This window comes from Diceros bicornis, chromosome 10 (genome assembly GCF_020826845.1).
Source record: "Diceros bicornis minor isolate mBicDic1 chromosome 10, mDicBic1.mat.cur, whole genome shotgun sequence".
NCBI lineage: Eukaryota > Metazoa > Chordata > Mammalia > Perissodactyla > Rhinocerotidae > Diceros > Diceros bicornis.
Genome location: NC_080749.1, coordinates 62,859,137 through 62,877,723, shown reverse-complemented (window position 1 = coordinate 62,877,723; position 18,587 = coordinate 62,859,137). Strand labels below are relative to the sequence as shown.

Below are 18,587 nucleotides of genomic sequence, written 5' to 3'. Positions count from 1 at the left end.
TTTATGATTATCCTTTCCTTTCCTCATCATTCTGTTTTTGAACAAGAGTGCCAAATAGATCTCATCCCAGTATCTTTATTGAATCTAGCTCTTGTTTAGTCAGTTTTATATATTTAATAGGAATATATTTAATAAACGAGGATATGGATAATCAGATATTTATTGTTATATTTATTTGATTTCTATGTGAAAGTGACAAGAATGTATACAGTAGGACATCTGGATGTTGAGACATGCTTCTTGAAGGATTGGTCTTGAAATTTGGGTAGGATTTTGATAGGTGGAGTATAACAGAGTAAACATAGTTACAAAAGGTAGCGCAAGAAAGGCAAGGATAACATAAGATTGCAAAGTCACTTAATGACAAACACATAGATGATATTTTTCGGGGCTTCTGCTTCCTAAGAAAACTTTGGAAGTTGACCCTGAAATGATATTGTTTAATTGCCAATAATAATTTTAGTAGAAACAGATAAACTGTAATGGTGTCTTTTCCTGTAGTGGTTCCATGCACAGAGAAAGACGCAAGTTTTTAAGGTCTGCACTGAAAGAATTGGCCACTGTCCTGTCTGATCAACCTGGCTTGCTAGGTCCCAAGGTAACTGATTTAATTCTTATTTCAGCTACAAGTATGCCACATTAAAATTAAAAAAAATCTTACCTCGTGAAATTTTAGTAAAATTTGAGTCAAGGACTATATAAAAGATTTTATATTTAGCTGAGAGTGATGTTGCTGCCTTGACACTTGTACATCACACCTTCCTGCATTTTCCTTGCTTCTTGCTTATGTGCATGTTTTCCCTGATACATACTTCCAAGTTCTCTTCTGGCCTCTCATTTCTGTCTTTTGATCTTGATATTGTCAGTTCTTGCCAATGACTTTTCACTTGGAGAAAGATTATGAATAGGTTTTTTTTTTTTAATCTTTGCATGAGAGTAAGCAATGTTATTTTTTTTTTTTGTAATTAGGCACTTTTTGTTTTTATGGCATTATCCTTTGCCCGTGATGAAATTATCTGGCTACTTCGTCATGCAGATAACATGCCAAAGAAGAGTGCAGATGACTTTATAGATAAGTAAGTTAACAACATTAAAAACATTATTTTTTGTATATTTTGATTTATGGGCTATGGAATTTGGGGACTTTGAAGTAAAATTATTTTGCAAAGCTTCTTTTAGGGCTTTCCATATTTATCATAATAGTGGAATATTGTAATATATCATTGGATGACATGAATTAGAAGCAAAGTCAACTTTAGCTTAAAATTAAGGCTTTTAGTGTTTTGTCTCTAGTACCCGAGGTGGTCATAAAGTTCTTGTTTGTTTCCTCGTATACCCAGTAGTATTTCCATTGGAATTCACTTTTCAAAATGGTGTACTACACAAAAATTTAAATAAGAATCCTAACAGTAGAGTTGTAACAATGTGTCATTTGAAATGTCTTTCTCTCGTTTTAGTCCACAGTCCCTCAATAGGAGTTAGATAAATGAAGCAGAGAAATAAGAGCATACAGAAGAATCTTATTTCTTTCTAATCCTCTTTCGTGATTTGTTTTTTGGGGGGTGAGGGTGATTGGCCCTGAGCCAACATCTGTTGCCAATCTTTGTCTTTTTGCTTGAGGAAGATTCACACTGAGCTAACATTGGTGCCAGTCTTCCTCTATTTTGTATGTGGGTCACGACCACAGCAAGCTTGATGAGTGGTGAAGGTCCACACCCGGGATCCAAACCTGTGAACCTGGGCCGCTGAGGTGGAGCATGCTAAACTTAACCACTATGCCACTGGGCTGGCCCCTGTGATTTTTTTTTTTTGATGAGGAAGTTTGGCTCTAAGCTAACATCTGTTGCCAATCTTCCTATTTTTGCTTGAGGAAGATGGTCCCTGAGCTAACATCCATGCCAGTCTTCCTCTACTTTGTATATGGAAGGCTGCCACAGCATGGCTTGATGAGCAGTGTGTAGGTCTGCGCCTGGGATCTGAACCCACGAACCCCAGGCCCCCGAAGCAGAGTATGTGAGCTTAACCACTACACCACTAGGCTGGCTCCCCCTGTGTTTTTTTTAAAGATTTTATTTATTTATTTTCCCCCCCCAAAGCCCCAGTAGATAGTTGTGTGTCATAGCTGCACATCCTTCTAGTTGCTGTATGTGGGACGCGGCCTCAGCATGGCCGGAGAAGCAGCGCGTCGGTGCGAGCCCGGGATCCGAACCCGGGTCGCCAGCAGTGGAGCGCGCTCACTTAACCACTAAGCCACGGGGCCGGCCCAGCCCTGTGTTTTTTTTAAATGATGAATTTGAGATGTCCTAATTGTATTTTCATTTTGGATTTTCTTCTATCAATTTTTTAGTCTTAGCTCTTTTTTTGTTTCCATGATTTCTTTATTCATGTGAAATAATTTAAAAAGAAAATAATTGACATTAAATATTTAACAGTGCTTTTTCTTAAGAACAAAACTTCTTGTAGTAATATCAAAGATATTTTATATTTTCCTTGATAATGAACTTACCTTTTGTGATATTTTTCTTGAATTTTTAACAAAGGCACATTGCTGAATTAATATTCTACATGGAAGAGCTTAGAGCACATGTAAGGAAATACGGACCCGTGATGCAGAGGTATTACGTGCAGTACCTTTCTGGCTTTGATGCTGTTGTCCTTAATGAACTTGTGCAGGTAAAAACTCTCTATTGTTATTCTCCCTTCCCTCCTATATAGTAACTGATTTGTTTGCTTAGCAAGCATTTATAAGATATAATCTTGTGCTACGTGGTGGAGATACAAATGTAAATGAGTCATGGTCATGTCTTGTGAAGGGGATCGTCTTCCAGAGGGGAAAAAACATTTAGTTGTAGTCCAGTGTGATAGGCGTTAGGCTTATGTGTGTACAAAGCCTGAGTGAACACAATGCAGGGAATGATTCTGTATCTAGGGGGTCGAGGTGTGTGTACAGTAATCAAATTGTAGAGCGCCTTGCAAAAGAGGAAGTTAGTTATAAATCGGATTTACTAGTTAGAAATATCACCTGGGCTCAGTGTGGACAATGGATTGCTGGAGGCCAAGGGAGGAGGCAGAGAGATCAGAAGAAAAATGACTGCAGTAGGCTGGTGAGAGCTGTTGAGAGCCTGAGCCTGGACTGTGGCTGTGGGGCTAAAGGAGAGAGGATGGAGACATTATAATTGATAAATATTAGAGGAAAAATAGAAGATAAATTTTTTTGCATAGTGTGTCAGAGGATGGCCAGTAAAAAAACATTCATCTAGGTGTCCTAATTTAATTAAATGTCTTAATTTTATTTTCAATTTGGGTTTTCTTCTTTTGATTTTTAGTCTTAGTGTTTTTCTTTTGCTTTCCGTAATGTCTTTATTCAGTCTTTTTCATCTTAATATAAATTTCTTTTATTTTTATTCCCAATAAACTGACTATAAGGAAAATAGTATTTTATTTGCTTCATTTTATGAAATCACAGATGTCTAAAAACTACTATAATCTAACAGTATAAAGAAAGAACAGCACAAATTCTCTTTATATTAAGACTACTCTAAAACTACTGGTTTTCCAGAGAAACAATCATACTTTTATATATATATTTTTAATTTATTTATTTATTCCCCCAAAGCCCCAGTGGACAGTTGTATGTCATAGCTGCACATCCTTCTAGCTGCTGCATGCGGGAGGCGGCCTCAGCACGGCCAGAGAAGCGGTGCGCTGGTGCGCACCCGGGATCCGAACCCCGGGCTGCCAGCAGCGGAGCGCACGCACTCAACCGCTAAGCCACAGGGCCGGCCCCATACTTTTAAATTCTAATTTTTTTCAAACCTACCTAAAAATGCAAATAAGAAATTGTTCATGTAATTGTTTACCTTGAATTATTTACAGCTTATGTGGGTTACTATCCTAAACTAGTTTATTTCTCCTTTTATCCACTAGATGGAGCTCAGATGCTTCTTTTCTAAAATGTCCCTTAAAAAAGGGAATTGAAAAGCTGATTTTATCCCTAGACTGTTATTGCTTTGCTGTAATTTTATTTGAATAGTTACTGCTTAACCAGATAAATCAGAAGCTATCAGGCTATCATAGTTTAAAAATTAAACCAGACTCCTGATTTCATGTCATTTTGATTGACAAAATGGCTAGTTGGATATTAATAAATTTTAGAGATTTATGTTATGATGTTAAAATTTTTAAGGCATTCCATATCTTTGGTGTTTTTTTTTAAGTATAAACTAGATTTTAACAGTACTGAGAAAATTAATTTCTTATTTTTTTCTGGAATTTTAGTAATAGTAGCAGCAATAATAATACTAATATTAATGATTGGCAAATTTATTGATAGTATTCTTTGTTATATCTGTACTCTGAGGGTAGGTATAGTTATCATTGTTTGCTGAAGAAAAAAGACCTTCTGTAACTTGATCAGTATGACACAGTTCATAAGTAATAGAGACAGTATTTGAACTCCAATCTTAACTCCAACACCTGAGCTTTTTACCTCCTTCTGTTGTAAAGTACACTCATGGTGTTTTTAACCATTTGCTAGGATTTAAATTTAGAACTAAGATTAACGTGTTAATATAGTTCATTGTAATAGGTGTTATGTTTATTTATTTATATCTAAAATATACAGAACATAAAAGTTACCATTTTAATCATTTTTAATTGTACAGTGTAGTGACATTATGTACGTTTACACTGTTTTATAGGTCTTAATGTTCTGAAAATTATTTATGCAGTTTGTGAGCTAAGCATCCACTTTTTAAAAATTTTTTATTATACATCCACTTTCAAATGTGGTTTATCAAATATTCATTTTTTTAGCCAGTTTGAGAGAGATTTTTTTGGTCCTGATTTTGGTGAGGTATAAGTTACATACAATAAAAATCACCCATTTTTGGCATGCAGTTTGAATTTTGGCAGCTGTATACATTTGTGTAACCACTACCACAGTCAAGACATAGAACATATCCAACACTTAAAAGTTTTCTTGTGCACCTTTGTAGTTGATTCCCTCCCTAGACCCCCCAAAACTATCCATCTGATTTTTGTCACTTTCTACCTTTTAAAAAAAAGTGTTTCATATAAATGGAATCATATACTGTGTAATTTTTTGTTTTTGATTTCTTTCAATTAGCATAGTATTTTTGAGATTCATCCATGTTATTGTGTGTATCAACATTTCACTCCTGTTTATTGCTGAAAAATATTCCATAGTATGGATATACCAGTTTATCTGTCCACTAGTTGATGGACCTATGAGTTGTTTCCCAACTAGCTGTTTTTAACATTACTGTTTTTTGTTCTTTTTCAGAATCTTTCTGTTTGCCCTGAAGATGAATCGATCATCATGTCCTCTTTTGTTAACACTATGACTTCCCTAAGTGTAAAACAAGGTAATGAGTCTTTTAAGTAAAAACATATTTTTTTGTAATTAGGTTTTCAAATTTGATTATTAAGAAGACTTAACAGCTAATTTTTACAGAATCATTTATCTTATTTTTGGACATATTTATTCTGTTCTCTTTTGTCTTAACTTCATCTCTCTGAAGCAGAGGTTTCCAAAATGAATGTGTTATGAGTTTATAAAAATCATAAGAATTATAGCTTGAAATTTCTTATTATTCAGCAGGGGAAAAAGGGGCATTTTGTGGGGGAAAAAAAAAAAAAAAGTGCCTAGTATCGTAACAAAGTGTGTTTGGTCCAAGCCTTACCTATGACAGTAATGGATACTGTTGGTAAAATGTTTAATCTGTGCCAGGCACTTTTTGTAATTACCCTATTTTATCCACATCATCTTTAAAAAGCTGTTATTACTTTTATTTGTCAGATTTGGAATCTTAAGGTTTGAGAGTTGACCTCTCAATTATTTAAAATGATTTGCCTAAGTTGTAAGAGGTATTAAGTACTAGAATAGGAATTTAAGTTCAGGTCTGCTAGTCTCAAAAGTTGATGTCCTATACTAGACTGCCTCTCTGTTATTTGAATGCCCTCTTCCAATGGATTGATATGACGTTTGAGTTTCATAATCTTTAAGTAAAAGGTGTCAGAAACCTTGAACATTTCTGAGTAATGAATATATTTATTTTATTTTAACCAATCTTTATAGTTATCCCACTTAAGTAATGAAACTACTGTAAACTTGCCTGGTGATATTTGGTTTCTATCAAGTTATTATGTGAAACTTCAGTGTGCTATCCAAAGTTTCTATTCACAGGGTTCCTCAAGCTGCTTCAAATTGACATGTAAGCAAACTGAGAATTAGGAGAGAAGTCTATATTTTACACTTCTCTGAGCATAACTGCCTCCTTTATCATCATCTTGATAGGATTTGAGAATTATTTTACTCACTTATTTTAATTATTTTAATAGCCTTAGCTATTAAATTCTTTTTATTTTTTAATTGTGGTAAAATATACATAACACGAAATTTACTATCTTACCATTTTTGAGTGTACAGTTCAGTAGTGTTATTTTCACATGGCTGTGCAGCCAATCTCCAGAACTTTTTCATCTTGCAAAACTGAAACTCTATAGCTGTTAAATAACAACTCCCCATTTTCCTTTCCTCCCAGCCCTTGGCATTGACCATTCTGCTTTCTGTTTCTATGAGTTCGACCACTCTAGATACCTCTTACAGGTGGAATCATACAGTATTTGCCTTTTTGTCACTGACTTATTTCACTTAGCATAATGTCCTCAGGGTTCATTGATGTTCTAGCATGTGTCAGAATTTCCTTCCTTTTTAAGGCTGAATAATGCATCATTGTGTATACGTACTACATTTTGTTTATCCATTCATCTGTTGATGGATGTTTGAGTTGCTTCCACCTTTTGGCTATTGTGAATAGTGCTGCTGTGAACATGGGTGTACAAATATCTCTTCAAGACCCTGCTTTTAATTCTTTTGTATATGTGCCCAGAGTGGAATTGTTTTAGCTTTTAAATTTTAAAATGTGATTATAGGTTTGTGAAAACATTAATTTGCTTTGTAATCTTTTTTTCTGTTGTCATAGTTGAAGATGGGGAAGTATTTGATTTCAGAGGAATGAGATTAGATTGGTTTAGATTACAGGTAAGAATAACTTAATAGTTTTCATTGTTATTCTGTTTTGTTACTGAATACCTTAGTTAACATGAAAACATTGCTTAACATGAAAAAATATTCATTGTTGTATATCTATTGAAAAAACTTGTGTAACTAACCATATTCTTTACCTCATAGAAGAAACTTTTTTGGAGATATAATTGACATATAACATTGTTAATTTGATATACAATAAAATGATTCAATATATGTATATATTGTGAAATGATCACCACAATAAGTCTAGTTAATATCTATCACCGCACAGTTAAAAATTTTATTTTTTCTTGTGACGAGAACTTTTAAGATTTACTGTCTTAGGAACTTTCAAATATAAATGCAGTATTATTAACTATAATCAACATGCTGTACATTACATCCCCAGGACTTACTTATTTTATAATTGGAAGTTTGTACCTTTTGACCACATTCACCCATTTCACCCACCTCCCACTCCTACCTTCTGCCTCTGGCAACTACCCATTTGTTGTCTGTATCTATGAGTTCGGTTTTTTTTTTTTGCGTGGTTTTTTTCCTTTAGATTCCATGTATAAGTAAGGATCATGTAGTATTTGTCTTTCTCTGTCTGAATTATTTTCACTTAGCATAAATTAGCCTTCAGGGTCCATCCATGTTGTCGAAAATGGCAGGATTTCCTTTTTTTTCCCCAAGACTGAATAGTATTCTATTGTATACATATACCACAACTTATCCATTCATTCCCTCCATTGATGCTTAGGTTGTTTCCATGTCTTGGCTATTGTAAATAATGCTGCAGTGATCATGGGGGTGCAGATATCTTTTCGAGTTAGTGTTTTTGTTTTCTTCGGATAAATACCCAGAAATGGATTGCTGGATCATATGGTAGTTCTATTTTTAATTTTTTGAGGAACTTCAGTACTGTTTTTCATAATGGCTGCACTTATTTGCATTCCCACCGACAGTGCACAGGGTTCCCTTTTCTCCACATCCTCACCAACACTTGTTATTTCTTGTGTTTTTGATAATAGCCGTTCTAACAGGTGTGAATTGATGATCTCATTGTGGTTTTGATTTGCATTTTCGTAATAATTAGTAATGTTGAGCACCTTTTCATGTACTTGTTGGCCATCTGTATGTTTTCTTTGGAAAAATATCTATTCACATCCTCTGGCCATTTTTTAATCGAATTGTTTGTTTTCTTGCTACTGAGTTGTATATAGGAGCACTGTATACTAGTTGTTAAACTTAGATAAATACATTTCTAACTTATGCCAATATAAAAGGGTTTTTGAATAAAACAGATTATTATAATTTTTAAATATCCAGATATTTAAATCCCAATATCTTTCTTGATTATCCTGATTCAAATGTGTACTTCTAAAGTGAAAACACAAAATCTTTTTTGATAAGATATTTATAATCTAGAACCAATTGATAAAAATTTTAGGCTTGTGGGCCATATAGTCTCTTTCATGACTACTCATCTCTGCCGTTGTAGCTTGAGAGCAACTGTAGACTGTATACATTTCTTTAAATGGGCATAGCTGTGTTCCAATAAAACTTTATTTATAAAAACAAGCAGCCAGCTCATAGGCCATAGTTTACCATCCCCTGATCTAGTGCCGAAAGCTTCATTTTTCTAAAATGTAAAAATAAATGATATTAGACTTTAAAAGTTTTTATTTAATATATAACTCTCACATAAATAGTTTTTAAGGGCTTCTAAAATTCAAGCCTAAAATCTTTGTATATACTGTAAATTTAATGATAGAATTTAATTACCCCTTAAGTATTTCTAGTAATTATGAGAAAACTGTGGCACAGTGTTTTCAATAACTGCATATTTTAAAAATATGTATATTCTAAAATAATAATAGTATGTTCTCATTATAAAAAGTCAAAGTATCCAGAGTGTAAAGTGAAAGTTTGCACTTTTCCCAATCTCATTCCCTAGAAGTATTCACTTTATTAATAACTGGGCTATATTCTTTTAGGTGTTCAAACATGTAAATGGGATTATACTATAGACTGTTCTGCAACTTAAAAAATATTTTTTTGTTTAATTAAAAAATGGAACTACAAGCAGTACGTAGTTTGCAGAAGAGACTTTTAAATGAACATAGTCTCAGGAAGGACTCCTAGGAAGCGTATACTTTTCTGGCAGTCTTCTTAGTTCCCTGAGGTGCTTTTGCTTTTCTTAGGTTCTTTCCTTCCAACCTCAAAATACATAGGTACTTTTCTCTCTCTTGTTCTGTGTTCTGCAACAGTGTATTTTTAGAAATGAAGATTTTATAAATTAGGTCTCAGTATTAAGTAACTTGACTGAGGTTGCAGAGCTGATTAGTGGAAGATCAGGGAGGAACCCTTAAAACACCACCATCCCAAAATATTTAATGTGTATATATTATAGGTTATTTTCTTCCTATTAAAAATAATAAGTTTAGAAATTAACATTATCTTTATAAAAAGAAAGGAAACAATGTAGAAGTAGAACTTATAAAGTGAAAATAGAAGTGATTGCTCTGCCAAAGGATATACACATTTAAAATTTTGAAAGTCATTGTCATGGTCTCCTGCCCTCAGTTTGTGGGAGTGCCTAAACCAACATATGGGTTCAGAGAATTTTAGAGATGGATTTCAAATTTACCCTTCTTAGATACTTCCAGGATTATTAAACTTACTCATTTGAAGGATTCGAGAATTTTAGCTTTGTTCAGTCATATGACAGAATATAAAGCATTTGCAGGAGCATGAAGAATGTAAAACTAATATATCCCTGTGTGAGTTTTTTTATTTTTATTACATATTTATAAGCATAGCACCTGCTATCTATCACATTCTTTCATGTATTCTGTACTTGCTTGTATAAGATTCCTAGGGCTACCGTTATAAAGTACCACAAGCTGGGTGGCTTAAAGAACAGAAGTTTCTTGTCTCACAATTCTGGAGGCTGGAAGTCTGAAATCAAGGTGTCAGCTGAGTTGGTTCCTTCTGAGGGCTGTGAGGTGGAATCTGTTCCATGCCTTTTTCCTAGCTTCTGGTGATTTGCTGGCCATCTGTGGTGTTCTTTGGCTTATAGATGCATCACTCTAGTGGCATTCTCCCTGTCTCTCTTCACATAGTCTTCCTTCTGTGTGTGTGTGTGTCCAAATTTCTCCTTTTTATAAGGACACCAGTCATATTGGATTAGGGCATACTCTAATGACCTCATTTTACCTTGATTACCTCTGAAGACCCTATTTCCAAATAAGGTTATATCCTGAAGTATTGAGGACTATGACTTCAATGTGTCTTTTTTGGGGACACAGTTCAACCCATACCATTGCTCTTAACCATATTGGGACATACAGTCACTTGGCTCCTTTCTACTGCATAATAGACTCTTATTTTTTAGGGACAGTGGGGCAAAGCATAGCAAGGAAGAAAAGAATGGGACATACAGATAATCTAGAGAAATCTTGGCTAGGAAAAGAGGGCAAAAGTGCAAGATGGGAAGCAGTGTCCAGAATCTAGGAGGTTTGCATAGATGATGAAGAGCAGGTCAACAGTGAAGTTTGCAAGCCTACAGACTAGATAATATGATACAAGAGATCAAGTATTGAGAGCAATATTATATAATCTGTAGAAGAGTACAGATCCTGTTATGAGGATTTTATAAATCTGACTATGGGGACAAGGCATAAAAGATATGAAAAATAGCAGTTGAAAATCTGAAAGATTAAGTTAAAAGATGCCACTGACAGAGTGTGATTATCAGTTAGTTACTGATTCTCAGAAGGGAGAAAGCTTTTTTCAAGTTGAAATTGCTAGTAATGGCTTTCTATAAAGCAACATTTTACCCACACATTGGAAAATGGGTAGAATTTGAATAGGAAAATAGCTTACACAGGAAAAGGGCAAACAGAGGCAAGAGCAGGTAAAGAGACTTTTTAGTGTCAAGTATTACTAGAAGAAGGAGCAGATCTTCACAAGAGATAATGAATGATCTGACTTGAATCAGTGATCAGGTAGAAGGACAAAAGTAGCACATGGCCAGAGAGAGGTGTCGAGTTCTATAGATATCAGTCCTTGAGTGGAGCAAGGCCAGAAGGATAAGCCTTTGGGTGAATTGTATAGTATGCTTTGTGCTTTCACTGGAGTTGTATCCAATTTTGATCCTAAGGTCATTGGTCTTTTATAGGTCACTTTGATCTTTCTGTGTCTTTTTTCTAGTCTTAAGAGAAGAGTTCTTCAGCCCTGCATACATTCTTTGTCATTTTTTCCTGCTTCTTAAGGCATCTTATTCCCCTGTGCATTCCATTAGTTCCTTAAGCATCTTCAGTCACTCTTTCATTGAGGATCTTCTCTTGTCTTCTAATTTATTTGGGTTGTGCATATCTTACACTTTTATTTAAACCTGTTCTTCTTTTTTAATAACATGTTTCTCCTTCTGTTGTTATCAAACATTTCAAATGAGTGTTTTAAACTAAATTATCTCATTTTGTCACCATACATTTTATCTGAATTTATTTTCACAGTGATATTTTAATTCCGAATTTTTTAAATGTGGCTCAATTAATGAAAGTCTGTATTGAACTCGTGGCCAGAGCTGGTTCTTCTTTGTATTCTAAAGCTGATTAAAGGTAAATTAAACTTCAGCTAGACTTAGTTTGTAATAAATGTCCAGAGTATATCTTGCCATCAGAATATTGCCGTCATATGCCTCATTCTCTCCCCTTTTCTGGCAGACAAAAACAACAAAATATAAAAATCTGCTTTCTCTGTGATGTCTCTACCTTAGTGAGTGGTAACTCATCCACGTGGTGACTCTTTGCTATTGTGGGGGCTGAGATCGATTTTTATCCTGCTTACAAGGCGCTAATTATTTAGTCTCTTACTGTTTTATGGATATTGTCAGAAGACATGAGGCTCCTGGATCAGAGACGAAGGACTTAATTCATTGCACAGGAAGCAGCATGAGCATCAGCATATATGTGTCATTTTTCTTGCTTCTGTGTCCCATAGGGGTGGTGCAGAGGGACCCAGATGAATGGTAGGTGTGCGTTGGGCTTGTGTTGTTGCAGCTAAGGAAGACTGAGTTTGAGGGAGTCTTCGTGTTATCAGCAGTAATCATACTTGCTCTTGGTTCCAGAGGTAGACATTACCTCATCTCTCAAGTTTGATAGCTGCAAATACAACCCTGAATAATGAGTGGTCTGGGCCTTGCATTCTCGGCATATCCAGCAAGATGTGTAGGCACACATGAGATCCATGAAGGAGTGTCTCCCAAAAATTCAGAACCCTGGCCATCATCCATAATTCTTACGTTGACCACTACGTCTAGTCATTTTCCAGATTAAACTCTTTTACACTACTGCCACTCTAGACCACATCATAATCGTGTCTGGATTATTGCCACCACTACCTCCTAACAGATTTCTGCCTCCTTTTCTCTTTGTGCCCACCCCTCCGCATTTTCTCCCTCCACATAGAAGAATCTTTCTAAAACGACAATTGGCTATCACACAGAACCTTCAGTGGTTCACCAAAAATTTTAAATTCTTTAACATGGTATATAAGGGTCTGCATGATCTAGTTGAATCTCTTCTTTTACCATTTCCCTTCTCTTCTTTGCACTCAAACTGTAGCCATAGTGAACGATATTTATTCTGTAGGCACCCCTCCTATTCTTGTTCTCTGCCGTTCTGAAATGCACATTATCTGTGGACAGGGTTTTGCTCTCTGTGATTTAGTACCCTTATAGGGGAATTTCTTTCCCTTTCAACCTAGCATAATGGTTTTGGTTTAGTCCTATCACCTTTTTGGCCAACCTACACTAATTTTTACCATCTTCAGTGCTTTTCTAGAATTCATCAATTAGTACAGTATATTTTACTGTCCAGTTTTTAATGATTCAGTATAATCTAAAACCTCCTTGAATCAACATGTGCAGTACTTTCATCTGATTATTTCCTATGTATGTTTTCTCTCAAACTAGTTTGAAAACTTCTTTTGGTAGGGTCAACATGACAATTCATTGTTTTATACTTTTGATATTATAACTTCACTTCCTTTGGGGTTCATGATGAATGACTCATATTAGATTCTGTTTTATGGACAGAAGTATTTCAATTTATTTATTTAAAGAAATTCTTGATAGGAATTTCAAGTTTGGGTCACTATAGATGATTTTAAAAAGATAATGTTACTGATATAGTGTCACAATAGACTTTAAATATTTTTCAATAGTGGGTATTTTTTTTCCTGTAGAATGACAAGGCTAAAGTCATTGATCTATACCTAAACTACTGTTTTTCGCTGTACTTTTACAGGCCTATACCAGTGTCTCCAAGGCTTCTCTTAGCCTTGCAGATCACAGAGAACTTGGAAAGATGATGAATACAATAATTTTTCATACAAAAATGGTAGATTCCTTGGTGGAAATGTTGGTGGAAACTTCAGATCTCTCTATATTTTGGTATGTTGTAATTTTCTTTAAATCAGAATTTGAAATTTTTAGTATCCAAAGATATGTTTCTTGATTGTTATGTTACTGTAGTCCTTAACACAGTTCAGTAACAGATTCTTAAGAATAAAGGGAATAGTGGACAACTTGCCAACAAAAAGAAGTTTAAAAAGTTGAGATTTTATGTCTACTTTTAATTCTTTGTAAGAACAACTCTTACTGTTGTGAGTTTATTTTTTACACTCTTTCTGAGGAGGTGAAATATAGTCACTTCACATTGCCTTAGAGTGCTTTTTTGCATCATTAGACTAAGGGGAAAGAAGTGTGGATTAGGGCCAAATAGAGCAAATGTTGGAAATGAAATACCAAGTGATTTCACTCTGCAGTATTGAATTAGACATTGATATTATGATCATGTGGTGACTGCTGTCTCCGTTGTGCTCCACTCCCTTTTGCTTTTATCATAGCCTCTTTTGTTTATACTTAGTAGTTTACAACTTTTCCCGCCCTCTTTCTCCCCACATAATGTGGTCCTTAAAGGAAGGTCCTATTTTTGTTTCCTTAGTGTCTAACATAGTAGATACTTAATAAGTTTTTTAATGAATAAATGAACTTGATTGTGATCAGATGAATAAACACTGGGGCCAGAATTCAAACTCAAGTATTCTGGCTCGAAAGCTGTATAAAATCGACTCTATTTCTGCTTCTTGGCCTTTTTTCCTTTAGGGAAGCTGATCAGAATACCCCAGTATGTCCCTTTATTTCTAAAACGTTGAGATAATCTCAGTGGATAGTGATAGTAATTTCTGTGTACTGAATAGAGATCATTATGAAAAGCTTCTCATTGCTTTTATTTTGGAAAATAACCCAGTCTGCACTGATTTTGGCCGTTTGTTAGGATGACTTTAATTAGCAGTATTGCAGAAGAAATGCAAATCACCAGGCAGGGAAGGCATAAGGGGTCTCATAAAGGAACTTAGGAAACACAATACATCACATGTCAGATTTGCAGGAATTTTGAAGATTATTTGGAACCCTATACTATTGTCTGACCCAGAGGCTACCTTGGAAAGAAAAAGGAACATTATATGGTTAGGCATTTTTGAGCTACAGAAAGGTTCCTGTCGCAAAAGAAGGGTACAGCAATTAGAAAGTCTTCTTCCTTTTCTTAGAAATAAAAGCACTTTGAGTAATGTTTAAAATTTGCAATTTTCAGTCATATTTAATTAATTTTCATCTATATTTTTTCATAACCACATTCTTATTTTATCTGTCACATCTGTTTGTCTTATTATTCCAAGATATACTATATTTTATTGCTTCACATTCTTTTAATCTCTCTTAAATCGAGAAATAATTTAAAATTGATGATGTGTCATTCTTTAATTGACAATGTTTTTCTTTCTTAGTGGTATATAAAATAATGGTGTTTCTTACAATTGATAGTGACTTAGCTTTGATGAAATTTGATGATGTAAGATTTGAATGTCATATTCATATACCATAGATATGGTTTATTTTCTGTCTATTTTTTATTTTAAAATTTGTTAATATTATACAAATAATATTTTTATTACTCCAGAATGATTATTGGTGTGTAAGAGGTACTCTTTGGAAAAATAACTATTCTCTTCTTAAGGGAATTAATTCTACCAGTTGGTAACTTTCATTCACTTAAATCAAGTTAACTATCAGGTACTGTGTCATAAAATTTTAATTTTAACTATAAAAATTGTGATTCTAATTTTTAATTTGTTTCTTTATGTAGTTTTTATAGTCGTGCTTTTGAGAAGATGTTTCAGCAGTGTTTGGAGTTACCCTCTCAGTCAAGATACTCAATTGCGTTTCCACTACTTTGCACTCATTTCATGAGTTGCACTCATGAATTGTGTCCAGAAGAGGTAATTTCAGAGTAGTACTGTTTTTTATATGGTATGCAGAATAAACCAGACCAAACATGTAGCCAACTAAATGTTTACAAAGTCATAATTACCTAATCTAGCTTCCCACCTACTGCATCTTTATACAGAATCAGAAAAATGCTTGAATAGATATATGATATAGATATTATATATATTTGGATGGATAGATAAATATACATACATTTTTATAAGAACATATCATAAAATTACTTGGAATTTATTAAAATAAAGGGTGGGTCAGGTATTAATATGTATGGTAAAGTTATGTACAGTAATTGATTTTGTATGCTTACTTTTCCTCTGAAACTATCATTGAAAAGACTTGAAAATTGAACGTACAGATTACTGACCAAACAAAAACATGCAAAGAAGAATTTCACTGACTTGTTAATATAATAGATATAGTAAACAAAATTCAGATTTGCTGGTATCTGTCAGACATATACACGCAGGCATACACAGTTACTGAATGATTGAACTACTCACTAGTTTTGTTGATACCAAGTATCTGTCAAAAATGTACTCAGGGGCCTGGCCTGGTGACGTAGTGGTTAAGTTCATGCACTCTGCTGCGGCAGTCCGGGGTTTGCAGGTTCAGATCCCAGGTGCAGATCTACGCACTGCTTATCAAGCCATGCTGTGGTGGAGTCCCATATAAGGTAGAGGAAGATGGGCATGGATGTTAGCCCAGAGCCAATCTTCCTTGGCAAAAAGAGGAGGATTGGCAACAGATGTTAGCTCACGGCTAATCTTCCTCCAAAAAAAAAAAAAAAATTTACCCAGTATTTCTTTTAATCTTTAAAGAAGAAATATCACTTTATGAGTGTGGTAAGAAAATATATTAAAATTAAATAGTATATTTCTTTATAATTTAACTTGATGCTCAGTCCCTTTACTTAGAACCACAGAACTTGTAGAAAAGAAACTTAGAGATAGCAGTAGCATTATTAATATCTTTAAGCATTAGGTAACATCTGTTGCAGATTGTATTCCAGCATTCCGTTGCAAGTAGACTCTGAGACAGAGATTAGCCTGCAGGAAGTTTATTAGGGACTGCTTTTAGGATTAATACCTGTGAGGATATTAACACCACCAATTTTAATAGATTTACAGATTTTTTAGATTTAATAAATTTTTTTCCACAAGCTCGATACCTAAGATATACTATTAATTCTTCCCTCTTCATCATCCTTCCCACTAAATTACCCATCAAGTCCTCTTAATTTTATTTGTGTGGTATCATTTCTTGAATCCTGTACTTTCCATTGCTGTTGTCACTATTTTAGTTAATATTTTCAATATTCTTTCATATATACTCTTAAATAGTTTTCCTTCCTTCAGTATTTCTGCATTTAAGACTAATCCAATGCCACCAGATGCCTCTTTCCTTCTTAAAGAACCATCAGTGGTTGTCCATTGCATATGGAGAAAGTAAAAATTTCTCAGTCAGGCATTTAAAATCCTCAACAATTTGATCTCTACTCGCAGTCTTTCTTTTTTTTTTTTGTCTTTTAAAAAATTATGATTAAAAATATATATATATAACATAAAAATGTGCCAGTTTTAACTTTTTGTGTGTGTGTGTGTAAGAAAGATTAGCCCTGAGCTAACATCCAATGCCAATTTTTGTTGAGGAAGATTGGCCCTGAGCTAACATCCTTGCCCATCTTCCTCTACTTTATATGGAACGCTGCCACAGCATGTCTGGACAAGCAGTGTGTCATTCCGTGCCTGGGATCCAAACCTGCGAACCCTGGGCCGCTGAAGTGGAGCACGCAAACTTAACCACTACGCCACTGGCCTGGCCCCCCATTTTAGCTATTTTTAAATGTGCAGTTCAGTGGCATTAATTGCATTCACAGTTTTTTTTTTTTTTAGGGGAGCTCCCCCCACTTTTTTTTTTGAGGAGGGTTGGCCCTACGCTAACATCTGTTGCCAATCTTCCTCTTTTTCTCTTTTTTTTCCCCAAAGCCCCAGTGCGTAGTTGTGTATCATAGTTGTACAGTTGTAGCTCTTCTATATGGGACACCGCCTCAGTATGGCTTGATGAGCGGTGAGTAGGTCCGCGCCCAGGATCTGAACCGGTGAACTCTGGGCCGCCAAAGCAGAACGGGCGAACTTAACCGCTAAGCCACTGGGCCGGCCCCGCCTTCGCAGTTTTGTGTAACCATCACCACTGTCCATTTCCAAAACCTTCATCACCCCAAGCAGAAACTCTGTAATCATTAAACAGTAATTCCCCATCCTTCCTGACCTTGGTATTCTCTAGTCTACTTTCTGTCTCTATGAATTTGCCTATTCTAGATAATTCATATAAATGGAGTCATACACTGTTTGTCATTTTGTGTCTGGCTTATTTCACTTAGCATAGTGTTTCAAGGTTCACCCATGGTTGTAGCATGTATCAGAACTTTCTTTTTATGGCTGAATAATAATCCATTGTATGTATATACCACATTTTGTTTATCCCCTCCTCTGTTGTTGGACTCCACTCTCATTCTTTTCTTCTACTTTCCACTCCTTACTAACTATAACTAGTCTGCCTTACGCAAACCATACTAGTTTACTTGTCTACTTTTGGGTCTCTTAAAGGCTTTTCCTCATACATAAAATTCATTTCACTGCACCTCTACCTGTTGTACTCTTGTTTCTACTTCAATGCTCAGCTTAAATCCCACCTCCTCCAAAAAGATTTTCATCATTTCTCTGGTTAGAATTTGTCCCTCCTTTACCATATTTTCATAGCACTTTATATTGTTGTTATATCTGTCATTATCTACCTTGTATCATTTCTGCCTCAGTTAGTTTGTAAAGTTATGGTTCCTTAATAGGGTAAGACTCAATTCTTATAAAGTAATTCCAACAGGTAATTAATAATGTGTTTATATAGAACCATAAAATTTATATGGCATTCTTCTATCTTTTGTTGCATTTGATTCTTAAACAAAGTGACAACATAGTCAGTACTGCTGGTAATTATCTTTAGTTTACAGATGAAGAAAGTCTCTAGTGGACTGATGTGTTTTTTTCTCCCTGTAGTCATGAAGCTAGCGAGTGGCACGGTTCTGTTTTTCATTTAGCTAATTTGTTAAAGCCTGTTATTTTCCAGCTGTGTCTTGTTAAATTCTGTGATAAAAAGATGCGAAGATACAATCTCTAC

General features: G+C 34.8%; 1 protein-coding gene across 1 annotated transcript in view; it reads left to right on the top strand.

The window, feature by feature from the left end:
- Positions 1 to 18,587, top strand: part of NCKAP1 (NCK associated protein 1) — a 98,894-nt gene that overhangs the window by 47,192 nt on the left and 33,115 nt on the right. Inside the window, exons 11-17 of the mRNA XM_058549375.1 lie at positions 502 to 598; positions 970 to 1,076; positions 2,541 to 2,673; positions 5,306 to 5,387; positions 7,008 to 7,066; positions 13,372 to 13,517; positions 15,274 to 15,406. Of these exons, the coding sequence (XP_058405358.1) occupies positions 502 to 598; positions 970 to 1,076; positions 2,541 to 2,673; positions 5,306 to 5,387; positions 7,008 to 7,066; positions 13,372 to 13,517; positions 15,274 to 15,406 (757 nt within the window). The remainder of the gene's footprint in view (positions 1 to 501; positions 599 to 969; positions 1,077 to 2,540; positions 2,674 to 5,305; positions 5,388 to 7,007; positions 7,067 to 13,371; positions 13,518 to 15,273; positions 15,407 to 18,587) is intronic.